The 18,433-nt window shown below is 48.8% G+C and overlaps 1 protein-coding gene across 5 annotated transcripts in view; it reads right to left on the reverse strand.

Annotated features, from left to right (window-relative positions):
* Macf1 (microtubule actin crosslinking factor 1) overlaps positions 1 to 17,854 on the reverse strand; it is a 327,638-nt gene extending 309,784 nt beyond the window's left edge. For 4 of the 5 annotated variants that reach the window (XM_055610796.1, XM_055610794.1, XM_055610795.1 and 1 more), the window contains exon 1: positions 17,635 to 17,854. In XM_055610796.1, the coding sequence (XP_055466771.1) occupies positions 17,635 to 17,854 (220 nt within the window). Of the gene's footprint in view, positions 1 to 596; positions 857 to 17,634 lie in introns of those variants that run through there. The other variant, XM_055610792.1, reaches the window with a different exon arrangement.
* Positions 17,855 to 18,433: the final 579 nt, after the last annotated feature.

An 18,433-nucleotide genomic window follows, 5' to 3' on the forward strand; every position in this document is an offset into this window, starting at 1 on the left:
ACACACACACACACACACACACACACACACACACACACACACACACATAATAATAGCTAGCCCCCTGCCTCAACCAGGCAGGCCCAGTCCTGGGGGTAGGGTGGGTGCCGTGGGGGTGGGGAGACCTCGCCACCGAGATCTGCACCCTCACGGGCCGGCCGACCCCCACGACCCCCGAGGGGGCTCGGCCACCTCGGCTCCCGCGCGACTCCTCCGAGAGCCGGGGAGACAAAAGCGGGCGGGCGACCCCCGGAGAGCCACCGCGGGGAAGCTCGCCCCGGGAAACCGAGAAGGGCTCCCCGGAGCCCAACTCCTCCTCCGCCACGGAGTCCCACGGCAGCCGCTCTCCCGGGCCAGCTCCACGTCTCTCTCCTCCTTCGGATCCGGCCAGATAATAGAGCAAACAGTGTGGCCGGAGATAGGAGAGCGCCGAGCGCCGGCCGGGGAGCAGGGCTCGCGAGCTTTATCTCAACTCCCGGCCCGCTCCCGGCCCGGCCCCGCGCGGGTGGGCGCGTCCCCCGGCCGCCTCCCCACCTGCAGCCGGCCCCGCCGCGGGCCTCGGGCTCGGGCCGGCGCCGCCCCGGCCCCAGCCTCACCTTTGTAGCGCTCCAGTACATCCTCGTACGCCTGCACGAACTCCTTCTCCTGGCTGCGGTTGGCCGGCTGCTGACCCGGCACGTAGCCGGCCATGGCTGCCCGCGCCGCGCTCTGCCCGGGCCCCGGGGGGCGCCGGCTCCGGGTCCGCGCGCTGAGGCGGCGGCGGCGGCGGCCCCAGCCTCGGCCTTTGTGCGGTTCGGCGGCGGCGGCGGCGTCCTCGCTCTCTGCCTCTCGGCTCTGCGTCCGTCTCGCCCGGCCCGGCGGTCGCGCTCGGCTCCTCAGCCCGCTCGGTCCCGGCTCGCGTTTCCGCCTCCCCACCCCTCGGCTCCGCTCCTCCCTCAGCCCGCCCCGGCGCGACGGCGGCGGCGGCGCCTCCTGTCAGGAGCGCCAGGCCCGGCCGGTTCCCCGCCCCTCGGCCCGCCGCCTCCGCCGCCGGGCGCGTCCTCAGCCCAGCGGCTGCTGCAGCCTGCTGGGCCGGGCGGGCCGCCGACCACCGCCCGGGCGGGCCGCGGGGCCGGAACGCGGCCCGGTAGAGGCCGGCCGACGCCTGCGGCCCGCCGCCAGGAGGCCCCCGCACGTCAGGACAGGAGGCCCGGCGGGCCGCAGCGGCCGGGAGACCCCCGGGCCGACCCAGGCTGGGCCGCAGCCCCACTCGGCGCTGCTCTACACCGGCAGCCGGGACAAAGGGGGGTGAGGAGGGGAGCCACGAGCTGGGCCTGGGCGGCTGCGGGAAAAGATCCTAGAGAAAACCTTGAAGGCAGGCAGAGAGCGAAAGACCGAAATGCCTCACACCCAAGGCCAGGCAGCTCCAGAACCAAGACAAGGGCAAGACCTGGCCAGGAATGCTGTGTGAGGCCGAAGGGAACGGTACCACAAAGAAGCCCGGGAACAAAGGGTTGTCCAGAAACAGGAGTGATGGCGAGGGGGACAGAGCCATCACCATAAAGTAAACCAGGCCAAGGAGCAGAGCCTGAGAAATGACAATTGAGAGAGCAATGAAAACAGGATTCTGACTGCACGTGGGGGGAGGGCATAAATCCAGGGGGGAGAGTGACCCAATAGGATTACTAAACTGTGACAGCCCAGAACGGAGCGACTCAGATCAAAAGGGAGAAATGTGGGAACCTGAGGCTGCACCAAGACTGTCAGGGAACAAAGAAAGGATTCTGGAGCAAAACTGGTTAGGGCAACACGAGGGAAGCCAATACCCAATTATTCTCAGCCCTCGAGAAAGAAAAAAGGAAACGTAAATAGGACCCGTTTGTAAAGAGGTTCCCAGCGTCGTTGGGTTTGCTATTCAGTTGTGTATCATTCAGTCCCAATATTCATGGGTTGGCTAGAACCAACAGCAGTGAATGAGGAATTCCAAGACTGGCACTGTAGCTCACACCTGTAATCCTAACACTCGGGGGGCTGAAGCAGGAGAATTGCTGCAAGTTCAATGTCTGCCTGGGCCACAGAGTAAAGACCCTGTCTGAGACAAAACAAACTGAACTTTGGTAACTGTAGATGATACTTTAAACCCACGTTCGGCTCATTCAACAGTGTTTGACTTGTTTTTCAGGGAATGGGGAAGTGGTTGTAATAACTTACACTAGTAAATATCACAGCAAAGGCACATGAGCAAGAAGAAAAAGATTTCATGTGGCGTTGAGCAACCAAAATTGACACTTGGGATTCCATTTCAGTTCTCATTCTTCAGAGTCTGAAGCAGGAGCCTCTTACCCCAGAGCAAGAACTGCAGCCTTGCACCTTGTGAGTAATGTTAAGTATTTGGTCAGCCATTGCTCAGCACATTAATAACAAGAAACAGAAATGATGCTTTTCGCTAATGAGTGCAATCATGGCTTTCCACATCACTCCACAGTCAGAGGCAGGTGAGCAAATAATTAATCATATCTCTTCCCATCAATTTTTTGCTGAGCTTCCCAAGCTCTGTACAGAGAGGGCCTGTAAGAGGACTTGGAAGATCCGTGGGGTAAGTGCTCATTCATTTCTTCCCAGCTTTACTTTGTGCTTTAAAAAGAAAAAAAAAAAAAAAAATCCTAGTTCGCAGATTGAGGTCAGCTGCTAATGAGTTCAGTCTACAAACATAACGAGAATAAGTCTAAGCCGTATTTTTTCCTTAAGTAATAAAAGGCATTTAGTAGAGAACCCAAAATGAAGGAGTTGGTGTGCTGCTCAGTAGCAAGCGTTTGTTTTTTGTTTGTTTGTTTTATTTTGTTTTTGTTTTAAACAGCAGAGAGTACAGAATCGCTAACTCTGGAGCTGGTGGCTGTGTAGGTGCTGAGTCACTGCATTTTCTATACTATTTAATGCCAGTAGGACTGAGAAGGCCTGGATGCAAATAAATGCACACCCCAGGCCTCCATCCTTAACCCCCACACACAAACACCTACCTCCCCCCCTCAGTTCACTGCATCGAACAGAAAAGTACCCCCAGCCCCATCCAGGGCCTGCTGCATGCACCAGTTTGTGAGCAGGTACCTCAATAATTGTGACTGATATTCACCAAAGCTTGGGAAATAACAGATGGAAGAGTCTACCGCGCTAATCAGGTTCTGCGGAAAAACAAGAAACTAGGGAGGAGGAACGTAGTAAAAAGCCAGGCATGGCAGTGCATGCCTTTAACCCTTGCACTCAAGAGTCAAAAGTGGGAGGATCACAGTGAGTGAGAGGCCAACCTGGACTACAGGCTTGACAGGGCTACATACACAGTGATACCCTGTCCCCTCACTCCTACCCCAACCCCAGAAAAAAGAAAAAGAAACACAGTAAAGCCAGGAGTGGTGGTGCAAGTCTGCAACCAGGGCATTCGGAAGGCTGAGGCGAGAGGACTGTAAATTTGAGGGCAGCCTAAACTATAGTTATATATAGCGACACCCAGCCTCAAAGAAGAAAAGGAAAGAAACCTGGTAATTAGGAAGACTGCTCTGGTTTGCACTGTGGCTAGAGTTCCTCTCTCCAACCCAAGTTGCTTTCTTGATGAAATTTGCATTTAAATACTCCCCTGAGAGTTTGAAGTAAAGCATTCTTCTAATGAATGGGAAAGGGGAAGTCCACATGTTTGGCTGATGTTCCTGTTTTATACAGAGAAAATTTTACTAGGCTAGAGGGAACAAAGCCTCTTGAGGGGAGGGAGTAAAGCCTACCAAAATGTGGGGTGGGGGGGGTTTGCTTTGTTTTTGTTTTACTTTTTTTTTTTTTTTTCCAAGCAATAGTTTAAGTTTATTGCCAAACTATACAATCCAGAAAGCTCTGAGGCTTTCTCCAAAAGGAGAAAGGCTTGGGGGGCCTGCTGTTGAATTTCTAAAGAGGCTGTGAACCTACGAGGACATCTAGTGGGAGAGATAGGTAAGACAAGAAAATAAACCTTTAGCCTCCCCTTCTGGTCAAGCGTCCCTCTCCCCAAAGCACTGACCCTCCTTTCAGCTTCTCAAATATGCTCTCTTATCTCAGAGCCCTCGTCCCTGTTTTTCTCCAAAACTATGCCCTCTGTTGTTTCTCTGCTTTAGCATGACTCACTTCTATTCTTGGAATTTCTCAAGGTAAGCCTTCCTCAATTCCCCTTGTTCATCAGTAAGCATGCTATAACTGAGCCCTATCCAGCCCTCCTTTTCACACTGTTAATGCTGTGTGTGAGAGTGAGTCCGTGCGTGCGTGCGTGCGTGGGTGCGTGAGTGCGTGTGTGTGTGCGTGTGTGTGTCCCACACCAGTGTAGATGCCTGAGGAGGGTACAAGAGGGTGCCAGATCCCCTAGGGTCTTTCTATGTAGCCCTGGCTGTCCTGGAACTCTCAGTGTAGACCAGACTCAATGTAGACTGTAACTAATAGAGATTCAGCTTGCTCTGACTCCTGAGTGCTGGGATTAAAGGTATTTGACACCACACCTGGCCTCCCTTTTATTTTTTATCCTAGGACAATATCTCTCTAAGTTGCCCTGGCAGGCTTTGAACTTGCAATTCTCCTACCTTAGCTTCCCAAGTACCTGAGACTACAAACCAGCATACTGTCTCCCCTTTCTTTATTTCTTTGTTATTGCATTTTTTTAATTTATTTATTGCATAGGGGTGTGTATACAAGCCAAGGCATAAAAATGGAAGTCAGATGACAAAGTGTAATCATTTGTTCTCTTCTTTAACCATTATTATGTCTTTGAGACAAGGTCTTTATTGCTTCTTCCTTTGAAAGTTTTCACAATGTAGCCTAGGCTGGCCTTGATCCTGAGCTCCTTTTGCCTCAGCCTCAACTACAGGCAAGCACTGCCAACCTACCCTTTTTTATCTTTTAGTAGTTTTTTTAAATTTTATTTTATATGCAGAAATGTTTTGCCTGTGTATATGTTTGTGTACAAAACAGTGCCTACAGCAGAAAGCAGAAAGCTTTGGATTCCCTGACACCAGCAGTGCAGATGATTGTGAGCCACCTTGTGCATGCTGGGAATTGAACCCAGGTCTATCCTCAAGAGCAGACAGTGCTCTTAGCCACTGAGCCATCTCTCCAGCCCCAGCCTTTCTAAAGCATTAACTCTGTGTGTGAGGCCTGGGGCTTTTTCATTAGCATATGGCAAACAACACTGTGTATTTAGAACACTCATCATTGGATGTTTAAAATTTTTGATTGACTACAACATTAAAGAGTGAACCAGATGATCCCAAAATACTGTTCCTGGCTTCTGACTAGGCTACATACAATATTTAAGAACTTTGGACTGAGAGTAGTTCAGTGGTAGAGTATCCTTAGCACGAAGAGACTTTAGTTCAATCCCAGCTCACACAGACACACATACTCACACAAATCCTATGTTCGTTTCTTATAGCATCTCATACTTTGTGGGCAGCATTTTCCTCCAACTCTTTGCCTAGGAAGTTCACTCCTTCCTCTAACTACTGAAATTCTACATGAAAGCTCACCCTCAACACATGAAGCTATTTTTAACCAGCACAGGCAGAAGTTGTTCATAACAATTCCACCTTTTAGTCAATTGGTGATGGAGCACACCTTTAATCCTACAACTCCAGAGGAAGTGGATCTCTGTGAGTTCGAGACCATCCTGGTATACAAATCTAGTTGCAGGACAGCCAAGGCCATTATACATAGAACCCTATCTCTAAAAACAAAACAAAATAAAACAACAACAAAAATTTAATTTAGAAGCTGGGCATAGTGGTGCATGCCTTTAATTCCAGCACTCCCAAGGTCAACCTGGTCTACATAGTTCCAGGACAACCAGAGCTGTCCTATCTCAGGAAAAAAAGAAAAAGAAAGAGAGAGAAAACAAACTCAGGGGGTCAAGGGCTAAAGCCACTTCATTTGCAGATTGGAAAGAGAAGAGTGAAAAGTCCCATCTCCTCCTGTTGCTGTCCCTCCCCAACCTCTAGGGGTTTCTTCAGCACTTCTCCAACTTGGCTTAAGCAGCTCTATTTTCTATGTGTGAATGGATGCTTTATAAATACATTTGCCAATAGGGCATGTGTTTGTCTGTGTGTGTGTGTGTGTGTGTGTGTGTGTGTGTCTGTGTGTGTGTGTGTGTCTGTGTGTGTGTGTTCCTAGTATTCCTCTTTTCAATACTATCAGCTGTGTCTTTTACATTCCCCAGCAGAAGCTGGTAGCAGGCAGGGCAGGGTCTGCTCAGTGTGATCATTTGGTGGGAAGCAAATTGCCAGGTTCTTGTCTCAGTCTTATTCTTAGGAGTCCTGCCTCCAGGTCCAGCCCCTCCCGCTTTGGCCAGTCCCAGACAAAATTGTTTGTCTGGAAATCTAAATTTTGCCCCAAGTCTCTTAATCTGCCCCAGGACAGCCAACTTTGCCTGCTCTTGTGCTGCCCCCTTCTGTTCTGAACGTGCAGTATTCCTCATCTCAAAAGCCTGAATGGTGCCAGCCACCCAGGAAGAAGGTTCCCTGCTTACCCAGCAGCCCATCACCATGGCAACCCTCAAAATGGTTACCCAGATGGCTGGGTAACCATAGCAACTGGCCAAGTCGCACCACCTTAACTTCTCTCTAGGCCGTCTCCTCTGGCGTCTCAGAGCCACTGCCAAAGAATGCCCCATCCTTACTCCAGAGAATGAGTACAGTGACCCTTAACAAGCAACTATCCCAAAGAATGGAATGCCTCACCTGCCCGGGTGTCTCAGGACACAGTGCATAGAAAGGGTGTGAAGACCCTCAACGTGCTACACAGATGTGAGTCGTCATTGTCATACTGTGCATCCACTCAAGCCTTAAATATAGGGTTTGCTGACAAGGCAGAATTCCTTCCCTCTATGATCTTAAGAGTCTCCCACCCATGAAAGACTAGGATTCTGTCTCAGCTTCTTACTTTGTTTTGGCCTTGCTTGTTGAGACAGTCTGTCTATGTAGTCCTGACGTCCTGTGCTTCCCAGTGTCCCTCCTGGATCTCGTGTGTGTGTGTGTGTGTGTGTGTGTGTGTGTGTGTGTGTGTGTTCCTCATTTCTTGATGATAGGAGCAGGAGGGTCTCACTCTGTAGGCCGGGCTGGCCCCGAATTCACAGAGGTCCACCGCCTCTGACTCCTGAGTTCTGAGGTTAGAGTCGTGCACCATCCCACCCAGCTCAGCTCTCAAGTTTTGAGACTGAGCCTCAAAATCAATTTCTGGGGTGCTCTCCTCAATTCGCTGGCGGCATTCTAACTAAAGCCAAGGTCATGGCGGTGAAGTGTTTCAGGTACCACAGACGCACCGTCAAAAACCAGCTTCTGGTTACAGGACAGACACGCTGAAGCCTTCTCACGCTGTGTGTTCTTGGAGAAGGAGCATGAATCTTGTCTAGAAGGATCGGGATCCCCAGGCGACACTAAGAGGGACACACGACCCTGGGACTCAGCACTGGAGCCAGAATACCTCCTGAGGCCTCTGGGCAGTGGCTCCAGCTGTCGTCTTCAGATGTGGACTCGGAAGTAGATAAACATATTAAAAACTAGGGAAGAGTGGTGGTGAAATAATGATGGTTGACAAGTGGGGCAGGAGACAGGGCATATAGCTCAGTTCATAGATTGCTTCCCTAGTATGCATGAAGTCCTGGGTTCTGCTCCCACTACTCTGTAAACTTGGTGTGACGGTACACATAATGCCAGAACTCTTAGTGGTGCATGCCTTTAATGCCAGCATTTGGGAGGCAGGGGAAGACAGATGTTCGTGGGTTCGAGGCCAGCCTGGTATACATAGTGATTTCTGGGAAAGCCAGAGCTACATACTGAGACCTTGTTTCAAAAATGCGATAATAATAATAATAAGTAAATAAATAGTCCCAGAACTCAAGATGAAGACAGGAAGTTAGAGAGCCAGTTAAGATGGGCCTGTGCCACATGAGACTACCTCAAGAAAGACAGGGAGATGGGCACTGGGATGGTGGTAATCTGTACTCTTAGCACTCAGGAGGCTGTGGCAGAGGGATCTCAAGCACTGGGTCAACCTGGGCTACACAGCAAGACCTTGTCTCACAAAAGGATGGGAGAGGGGCCCAAGAGATGGCTTGAAGTTAAGGGCACTTTCTCTTGAGGAACACACGAGCTCAGTCCCTGGCACCCACAAGGTGGCTCCAACACTCATGTGGTAGCCCTAGCACTCACAGGTTGGCTCACAACCATGTGGAACTCCAGTTCCAGGGAATACGATGCCCTCTTCCAGCCCCTTCAGACTCCAGGCATGCACATGGTACACATACGTACATGTGGTGCCAAGCATTTCATACATGTAAAAAATTTTAAAGGTGAAAATTTCTGACATATAAGAGGCCCTATGCTTGATCCCCAGAACTACAAAAATATACAAACTTAAAAATATTTAAAGGCAGGCATAGCAGCACAAGCTTTAAGTCCCAATACTCAGTAAAAGCAGGCAGATCTCTGGGAGTTCAAGGCCACATCGCTCTACATTGAGAGTTTCAGGACAGCCAGGACTACATAGAGAGGCCCTGTCTCCATAGTAATGATAAAAACATAGGCCAGCCAGGTGTGGCACATCCCAGCACTCAGGAGACAGAAACAAGTGTTTCCCTGAGTTTGAGGCCAAACTAGTCTGTAGGGTGACCAGGATAGCCAGGGCTACACAGAAAAACCCTGTCACAAAACAAACAAACAAGGTATATAGCTAGATAAAAAGAGAAAGAGGGGCTGGAGAGATGGCTCAGGGGTTAAGAGCACTGGCACCTCTTCCAGAGGTCCTGAGTTCAATTCCCAGCAACCACATGGTGGCTCACAACCATCTATAATGAGATCTGGTGCCCTCTTCTGATGAAAGGTGTACATGCAGACAGAACATTGTGTATATATATATATAATAATTCTTAAAAAAAAAAAAAAAAAAGAAAAAGAAAGAAAGAAAGAGATCTTGCATTGCCAGGCTTGGTAGTATATGCCTATAATTTAGCATTCAGAAGACAAAGGAAAGATGGTCAGGTGGTGGCAGTGCAGGCCTTTAATCCCAGTGCTTGGGAGGTAGAGAAACAAAGCACCGAGTTCAAGGTCAGTCTGGTCCAGCTCAGCCAGGGATACACAGAGAAACCCTGTCTTGAATTTTTTTAAGCCATTATTTTATACAATAGATACATGCTAATAAAAATAAGTAACTTGGGGAGGGGAGGGCAGGGAAAAGTATGCCATTGCCCAGCTTTTCTTTTTCAGTATTGGGGACTGAACCTAAAGCCCTTTGCAGGCTAGGCAAGCAGTCTAGCCCTGAGCTATGTCCCCAGTTGCCTTTTATATTTTTACTCTAAGGCAGAGTCTCACTAAAATTCCTCAAGCTGGCCTTAAACCATCAATCCTCCTGCCTCAGCCTCCTGAGAAACCTATAGCACCAGGCCTAGCTCTGAACTTTCTTTTACATAACTATGACAGCAGGATGGGGCACATGGATAGAATAAGATTCATCATTATTCTTTCTTTCTTTCTTTCTTTCTTTCTTTCTTTCTTTCTTTCTTTCCTTCCTTCCTTCTTTCCTTCCTTCCTTCCTCCTTCCTTCCTTCCTTCCTTTCTTTTTTCTTTCTTTCTTTCTTTCTTTTTTTTTTTTTTTCTTTCCTTTTGAGGCAGGGTCTCACTCTGTAGTTCAGGCTGGCCTAGAACTCACTCTGTAGACCAGGATGGCTTGAATTCACAGAGATCCATCTTCCTCTGCCTCATGAATGCTTTGTTTAAAGGTATGCACCACCAAGGCCAGTTATGATTGGTAATTCTTGTTTCTGGGTGATGGATATTCAGAATACCATTCTCTTTGCTTTTGTATTAGTTTCCTGGGGCGAGCTTCCCTTTGGCATCAGTTGGACCTGAAGCAAAGTACTGGGTAACTCCAAGGGAATATTGTGCCTGTGGGGCTTCAGAGACACCATGCATACTGACAATGCTGAACCCCAGCTTCCCACTAGCTTGCTGGACAACCCAGACGAGTTGCTTAGTTTTTCTGTCGCAGCTAGCAGTGGTTTCCCAGGGTTCTGTGGGAATGAAATGACATGTCTAATGGCCTGGTTAACATTTAGGCTCAGCAGCAGCACAGCCAGGGTCAGCTCTCAGGAGCTCCCAAGCTGGGTCCAACGTTCACTCCTTGACCCACCCTCTGTCCCTCTGTGTTTTTTAATCCCTAACTTCCACCAACTGTTCTCTTTTCATTTTCCTCCCTTCCTACTGAGGGCAAAGAAAGGAGAGAAAGAATAAAAACACAACGGGCATGCCCTCTCTCTTCTGGATGCTCCATCAAGCTCCTGGTTCTTTTCTAAATCCCCGATCAAAGGCTTTCATTGCTCTGGGTCCCAGATGGGCAGGTGCAGGAGGAGGTCCTCTCCCCACAGAATTTCCACAATTTTTTTTTTCCAGCTTAAGCTCAATACAGCTCAAGCTGCATCCTCACTGCTTTCGTGGGTGGTAGCTGGACCCTGAAGCCCAAGCTGAGTCTTGAATAAAATAACTAAAGGAACATTTATGGAGTCAGCAAGTACATGACCAACGAAAGAGGAAGGGGGTAGATCAGCACATTCTTAGACCAGTGGCAATGTGTGTGAGTGAATCCATGACACTGAGAGGACTAGCCAATATAGATAAAGGGTCACCTGCAGAGCTGACACAGGGCCAGGCGGCTTACGCCCTGGAGCTCATATACTTTCCAAGACTCTGAAGCACTTCTCTTGCACCCCAATTTTAACAATTAAAATGTGGGGACCGATCAAGTTAGTAAGTTTTTTAGTAAGTAATCAAGTTAGTAAGTTTTACTAATCAAGTTAGTAAGTTTTGCAGGGTCCCAAATGAGATATGCAAAGCCATTCCCTTGCATGAATGAATGGGAGAGAAAATAACTGTGGAAATGAGCAATTGAAGGAGAGTGTGCCCGGAGACATTCTCAGAGGCTCTGAACAGAATCTACCCCTTGACCATAAAGTAAAAACTTCTAGGGTAGGAGTAGAGCACAGACCATAATCATTCTTCAAGATACAGGGCCTTCACATCTCTTTAGCAGCAACCTTGGTCCAATGAGAGATCCCAGCTAGGAAGGCCCCTTCTGTTCCTCCAGAAGAGTCAAGGCAGAACCAGGAATCTGGCCTGCTTCTGCTCTAATTGCTACAGGTAGTCTATAAAGCCATACCACAGCAGGTCTCAGCTAAAACTATAAGAAAAGGTGCCAGATGGGCTCAATATAACACTCGGAGAGGGTGGATAATGAAATCTCCCACCCAGGGGTGGTCACAGGCCTTCCTGAGGTGGAGTACTGCTAGAGCAGAGGCAAGCGCAGTTCTGGATCCTATTATGGTCAGTTCTCCTAGTGGTATCTCATCTCTAAGAAATGACAGCCTTCCACCATCCCCAAAACATCCACTCCCTCCTCTGCATTCCTAACCTTCAGGGCAGACAGCCCCAAGCCAGACTGCTATTGCTCTGTATTACCTGGAATTCACTTGAAAAGCATGATGGGAAACCAATGGCATAAAGACAGGATTGTACATTGCAATGCAGCGACAACCTCCTCCCTTACCAGCTGGGGTCCCAAAGGGACCCTGAGCCTCAGGGAAAGGACAGCTTGGCTGTCTTTTTTGCCGCTTGCACAGAATTCTGCCCACGTGGTCATTTTTTATCCCTCCAGTGAATGTGACCCAGATTTACTTTCAAAGCACTGCAGCTGAGCTGGTGGTGTCTAGCTACCGTTCACTCTGCCCCACTTTCCCAGGCTTCTCCTGCTATTGAAACCAAGCTCCAGGATAGAGCCAGGGACTCACCACACAGTCAGAAGGAGCAAGAGAAGACAGGAAGAGAAGGAGCCTTCTTGGGTACAAAGCTCCAAAATGCTTGGGGTGAGAAAGATTGCCTGCCCAAGAACATGGCTTCCCAGCAGAATTATTCTTTAGGGTCCCATTTCCCATTCCTACAACCCTTGATTCCATCTTTGGCTTAGCCAGAACAAAGTATTTTCATCTGCTCTCTGACAAGGCCTCAGAAGGAACAAAAGAAAACGACAGGAGTGGCAAGCTCAGGCCCATTCCTTGCTGGCCCAGGAAACTGCTGGCCTCCTGCAGCCTTCCCTGTCTCTTTTGGTTGCTATCCAAGTAATAGGAAAGATCACACCGAGTACAGGAACAGGCAAGGAAGCCTCATCAGTTGGTTCCGACCCTCATTCAGTGGTCCCTAGAAGCAGGTATCACAGCCACCCTTTTACAGACAAAACTGAAGCTCTCACAGTAAAGTCATTTGGCTAGATGTCCTGACTCTGTATACAACTGTTATAGTAGCTCCTGGTACATAGCTGGGGCTCAATCTTTTCAATGGATGGATGGATGGATGATGGATGAATGAATCTGCTGTCCTGGAGTAGCGTTGCATGGACAAAAAGGAGAAGCAGATGCCTTTCTGTGAAGAACATGACAGTGTTCTCATGACTGTCTGCCGGGGTCAGAAAAGCAAGATGCTACTCCCGATTATAAGATTATAACAAGGTGTGAACATTGAACCTGGGAACAAAGCTTGAATGTAAGACCTAGAAGGGTTAGGAAGAGATACATGGTCTGATAGGAGAGATCAGAGGCAGCTTCCTGGAGAAGGATCTAATGGAATGGATGTTGGGAACAGCTCAAATGAATGAGCAGTGCTTTCTATGCCGCTGCCAGCTGGTTAACCCAGGCTATGTGCATCCTTAGCCTGAGTTCCTGTGTGTCCAGCTTTCACGACGTAATCAATTTCTTTCCTTCCACCCTCTCAAACTAGACTGATTTCTGTGAAGAAAGGACCACATCTTCATCTATCTTTGAATATCAATGACAAAAACAAAACAAAAACAAAGAAACAAAAAAGGGGGGTAGCATATGAATGTGTTTTGAAAAACAGAACAACAAGCAGTCTCCTTATGGGCAACAGACTTGCAGCTTCGGCTCCCTAAGTCAGCTCACTTTTCTAACTAATCAGAAAAGCATAACTCTTTCCTCCGTTCTCTTGGCCATTGAAGGATGCTTTCCCTGGCACTTGGGGCTTCCTTACTCTTTCTCTAAGCTCTCCTCCCCATGTGGCTCCCTACGTCACATGGCAGACCTCTAGGCAGGCTGAACTCAAACACCATGGCATTAATGTATTAAATAACAAATGATAGCTATAAATTAAATATTCTTAATGTAACTGGCAAGATTTCAGAGCAGAGTTGAGTAAAATGAACTTTGCAGTATATCAGATGAAGCTACATCCCAGGCACAGACTTACTACCACAGTATGGGCTAGGTTGGCACAACTCAAGCATCATGGCATTTTCCCTTCTCTTCTCCATGCTCCTCCCCCAGGCAGCTGCTGGGATTTACATCTTGCCTGCACTGGGGATTTTCTTGTAGGTTCTAATGAAATGTTCTCAATCTTCAAAAGATAAACAAATCAAACAAAAGAGCTGGGCTTGGTGACACATACCTGAAACCCATCTCTTGGTAGGTAGAGACAGAAAGATGAGATTTCAAAGTCAGCCTCTGCTACACGGATTGTCCCAGGCCAGCCTGGGCTGTAGGAGTCCCTGTCTCAAACAAAACAAAACAAAAGCCCAGAAGGGCCTAAATACGTGGTGTTAAGTGGATACTATCTATTTGATGAGTGGAAGGCGATGAATCCCTTTGCACCAGCCCTGCCCTGGTCAAAACAAGACACTTGACCCGTATCTGCAAAAACCTAGTCATAAAAACTTTACAAATCCATAATGCCAAATGTGAATGGTGCCCCCTAGAGTTATACGGTTGTAAAAACACACAATACCTATTTTCTTCACCTGTCCCCTATAGGCCTCAAAGAATACAGCATTTTTACTGCTCTCCCTTTCTTTTTCTTCTCCTTATTTCTGTTATTTTTGGGGTTTTTTTTTTTTGAGACAGGTTTCTCTATGTAGCCTTGGCTGTTCTGGAACTCACTTTGTAGACCAGGCTGGCCTCGAACTCTCAGAGATCTGCCTGCCTCTGACTCCCCAAGTTTGGGATTCAGGCCTGCAACACCTCACCCAGCTTTCCCTTTTCTATTCTATGGGGTTGTATACCCCATTAAAATAACTTGCCCAGCTCCCCCACTTCCTTACTGACCCCCCCGCCCCCAATGAGTAAGAATAGTTATTACATCAGAGAAGAAGCAACTGAAAGGTCTCAGGTGTGGAGTTTAAGAAAGATGCTGGGACAGACTGTTGGCTCTCTCCATTTTTGTTACTGCCTTCTCCTTTTTCTGTAGGCCAGGATCTCGAGGCTGCTCCCAGCAGGGACTTGGAAAGCGCGGCCAGCTATTTAAATTGCCACCTGCACAAGAGTCTGACTAGGCCAGGTTGCCTAAGAAATGGGAATAACCTCATGCTTGGAATAACCTAGATCTGTGCCTGCCAGTCTTATGTGACTTGAGGCAGGTCCCCAAGGCCTCGGGGCATGTATCCTGACTAGCTCACAGCCTTTTGAAATCACTGTACTAACACTAAAGCTCTCATAACTGCCTCTTGTACATTTCAGAGGTGCTAGGCTCTAGGAGTTGAGGACAGAGCTGGCAAGGAGGGAGACAAAAGGTAAAAAAGGGGTATGGGACACAGAAGGGGGATTGGGGGCAGTGTCTGGGAGTCTGAGGAGTCTGTCTTGTAAAACAGCTGTCTCAGTCCTGGCTTACCTCTCTCTAACATGGTGACCAGTTAGGGAGTTCTCATCAGCCCCTGAACTAAAATTGGGGTCCTAACACCTGCTCAAGACACCAAAAGGGGTGAGGGACTGGGAAGAATCTATGTTTGACGAGGCTGGTTCTGACACCTCCCGCTTAGCTTCATAACCCAAAACCTGGAGGAGGAGACAATTACACAGGACACAACTGCTTCCAGTGTGAGCCCGACTTCACTTCCTCCCAGAAGGCAAGTTCTGCTCTAGGGAGCTTCAGAGCATTCAGGGTCTCCTGGCACCCCTGCACCCACACGTGGGAGTCTCCCCAGAGGCAAGGCTGCCTATTCCATTACTCCGGTGGAGCCCCCACAACATTCTAAAATCGTATGGAGACTTCAGCCAGATGCTAAAGTAGCAGTCTTGCCTGTCTGTGAGGCCTCTCCTCTCTCCTGCTAAAGAAACACACCCAACTGCAGCACTGCTATTTTTAAACATGGCAGTTTTCCCATCTCCAGCCTCATTGGTCCAGCCCCCTCCCCAAGACAGTCATTGGTGGTGTCAGTGTGCGAAGATCAGCATGAGGCGAGAAGCAAAGCACAAATAACACAGCCCAACACCTACCCAGCCCTTTGCTCAGCTGACCTGGCAGGGTCCTGAGGGCCTTTGCCTGAGGATTAGGCCCCCTTGATTCCCCTTGATGTATTGCCTAGACTAGAATCTTAAACAGCAGAGCCTTCTTGGAGAAGACTTGGGAGAAACTGTCACAAAGCCATCTAGAACTGTGTGTTAGTGAGGGAGGATGGGTTAGGAAGTATAAGGAAAGGAAAATGATGCATCCACTCTGCCTTCAAGGAGAATGAAAGCTCTGTGACTCAGAGGCCCTTGAGTTATGCCCCATCAAGGCTGGAGGCAAATAAACCCTTCCTGCATTCTAGGGCCTGCTCCCAACCTTGTTACTAACTGATCTTTTAGGGCTGAAACACTTGAGAAGGACTTCCTCCAACGGCTCTTTTTTTTTTTTTTTCCCACCAGCAGTTCAAACTGCAGCCTGCCTGCCAAGGTTCTTTGCTGTCTCCTTCTCCGGGGCTCACTCCTGCACCTTTCCTGACCTGCAAATCTACATAAGCCCCTCCCTTCACACCAGGGCCTACTGCCTGTCCCTCATCACATTCTGCCACATATCAGCCTCTAAACACTTCTTTCACTCATTTGGCGGGTCACTCCTTACTTGGTGATCTGTAGCATGCCCAAGGTCCCACATAAGTGAAGATCAACACATAAAATAACTCACAGCACTGAACTGCTCAGTTGTGAGGGAGTTATGGGCTCCCTGTGGGTTAACTGTTCTGCTGTGCAAGGGAACAAACAGGAGGAGAGAAGCCTGAATATAAGAGTGGAGGAGGAGGCTTTGGATACTGCTGGGGCAGTGGGGTTAGAAGGGCTGGTACTTAGGAGTGGAGGAGGAACAGCCAACATCTTGCAGAGAAGAAAATTAAAGCCTAGAGGTTTGTTCCCACGAGCTGCGTACCTTGAAGGGCAAGGGAGCTACTGCACAGTGCTGCAGGGCTATGTAGAGGTGCTGGCTGGCCAGCAGGTGAAGCGGAAGAGATAGAATGGGTCCTGGTTTGGGGTGGGTCTTAATGTTGGAGCCTTTATTTCACAGGCAACGAGGAGCCAGAAATGGGTTCTATGCAGTTGGGTAACAGGAGCAGGTTTGCACTTTAGAATAAAATGCTCTGATGGTCATGTGGAAGAAGGAGGAAAAGACCGAGGGAACCAGAACCATTAGGTTGCTCAGAAGGTCCGGGTGAAGGAGGCAGGTGTGTTGTCTGACTGACACAAGCAGACGGCAGGACAGTTTTTGGCTAAGGACTGAGAGCTGAAGGCTTCACCGGATGAGATGCAGCGCTTCTCTGTCTTTCTACATGCATGGTGACACCAACATAAGCTGAGACGCTGAGCACACCTCAGGGAGACAGCTCTAGGTGCCCTGAGTGAGGCAGCTCTTATTATTAAGTCAGACACTGTGCTAGGGGTTGGAGAGATGCTCAGCAGCTAAGAGCACCGGCTGCTCTTGCCGAGGACCCAGGTTCAATTCTAAGCACCCATCATCACCTGGAACTCTTTGCCTCATGTGAGACCAAAGCTACACTCCTAAGCACCGCTGCTTGCAAGGGGCAGGCAGGCTCCTCCGGACAATGGGAGGCAGCTCCTAGCCCTCATGCCAAGTTACTGGAGAACCTACATACAACCTTCAAAGGGCTGTATGAATAAAATCGGCTTCTCTAAAGACCTCCTTAGAAGGAAATAACACAATGGAAATCAAAAGCTTTTAGTCCTAAACATGATCATTATAGCACTGTCCACCACAGCAGAACAGTGGAAAAAGAATAGGACTTAGAAAAACCACAAAATATACACAGCCTTTAATAATAATGATAAAGTCTGAGTTGGGTGTGGTGGCGCACGCCTTTGATCCCAGCACTCAGGAGGCAGAGGCAGGAGGATCTCTGTGAGTTGGAGGCCAGCCTGGTCTACAGAGTGAGTTTCAGAACAGCCAGAGCTACATAATGAGACAAAAAACAAAAATAAATTAAAAAATAACCCATAAAGGCTGAGATGTAAATCAGAAGATCTTTTTAAGGGAAAATGAAGAAACAGAGCCACCCTGGAACATAAGCCATGGAGGTAACTATTATATACAGAAAATCCAGCTGAATGGAAAAAACACAGGCGGAAAGGTACAGAAATGAGAATAGGCCTCATTCAGCACAGGAGAGACAGGGTTTTTGGGTTTTTTCCTTCAGGTTTCTCTTGAATGTCTTTTCATCATCTTTGCAACAATGATAATCTTAACAACAAACTAGAGTCCAGCTGACTTGGCTGGTGCGTGCTGGCCCGCACCCTTCCTTCAACCCCACAGTCACACCGTTCCCCTAGCCGGAGACCTCGCTTACCGGCAACTCTGACCACGGCACGCTCGGCAGGGTCCAGCACCGAATCCTGGCTTTTCCGCTTCTTCTGCTCATGAAGTGGCAGGTTCCAGGGCAAGGTGTCCCCAGGGGGACAGGGAGACAGGCTCCCTGACCGCTCGCTCCGGTAGGATCGCTCGCTGCGACATGACCGCTCACTCCGACAGGATCGCTCACTGAGCGTTTCTTCGTCAGAGGAAGACATGGCCCAAGCACGGGTGGCTACAGGAAGGACTAGATGTCCTGGGAGAAGGGATCTGGAGGAGAGAGGGGCGAATGTGAACACAACGGAAGGGTCACATGAGGAACGCCGAGACTTGGGTCCCTACTCCTGCCTCTGCTCCTAACTTGACCTCTTTACCTACCTGAACCCCAGTTTCTTCATTTAGAAAATGAAATAACACATGCCAAGACGACTTTATGGAGCCTAAGGGAAAACTATATCAGGCAACAGACATACAGACATACAAGAGCAAGCACTTGGGGCTGGAGAGACGGCTCAGTGGTTAAAGAGCACTGGCTGCTCTTCCAGAGGTCCCAGATTTGATTCCCAGCAGCCACACAGCCGCTCACAACTGTCTGTAACTCCATTTTCAGGGGATCCAACACCCTCACACAGGCATACATGAAGGCAATGCACCAATGCACATTGAATAAAAATAAATAAATAAAACATTAAGAAAAAAGAGCCATCTCTTAGGAGATAGAGGCAGAAGGATCAAGAGTACAAGGCCAGCCTCAGCTAAACAGTTTAAAGCTATCCTGGGCTACATGAAATCTTGTT

The sequence above is a fragment of the Psammomys obesus genome, unplaced genomic scaffold (assembly GCF_907164565.1).
Source record: "Psammomys obesus unplaced genomic scaffold, mPsaObe1.curated_primary_1811, whole genome shotgun sequence".
In the NCBI taxonomy this organism is placed as follows: Eukaryota; Metazoa; Chordata; class Mammalia; order Rodentia; family Muridae; genus Psammomys; species Psammomys obesus.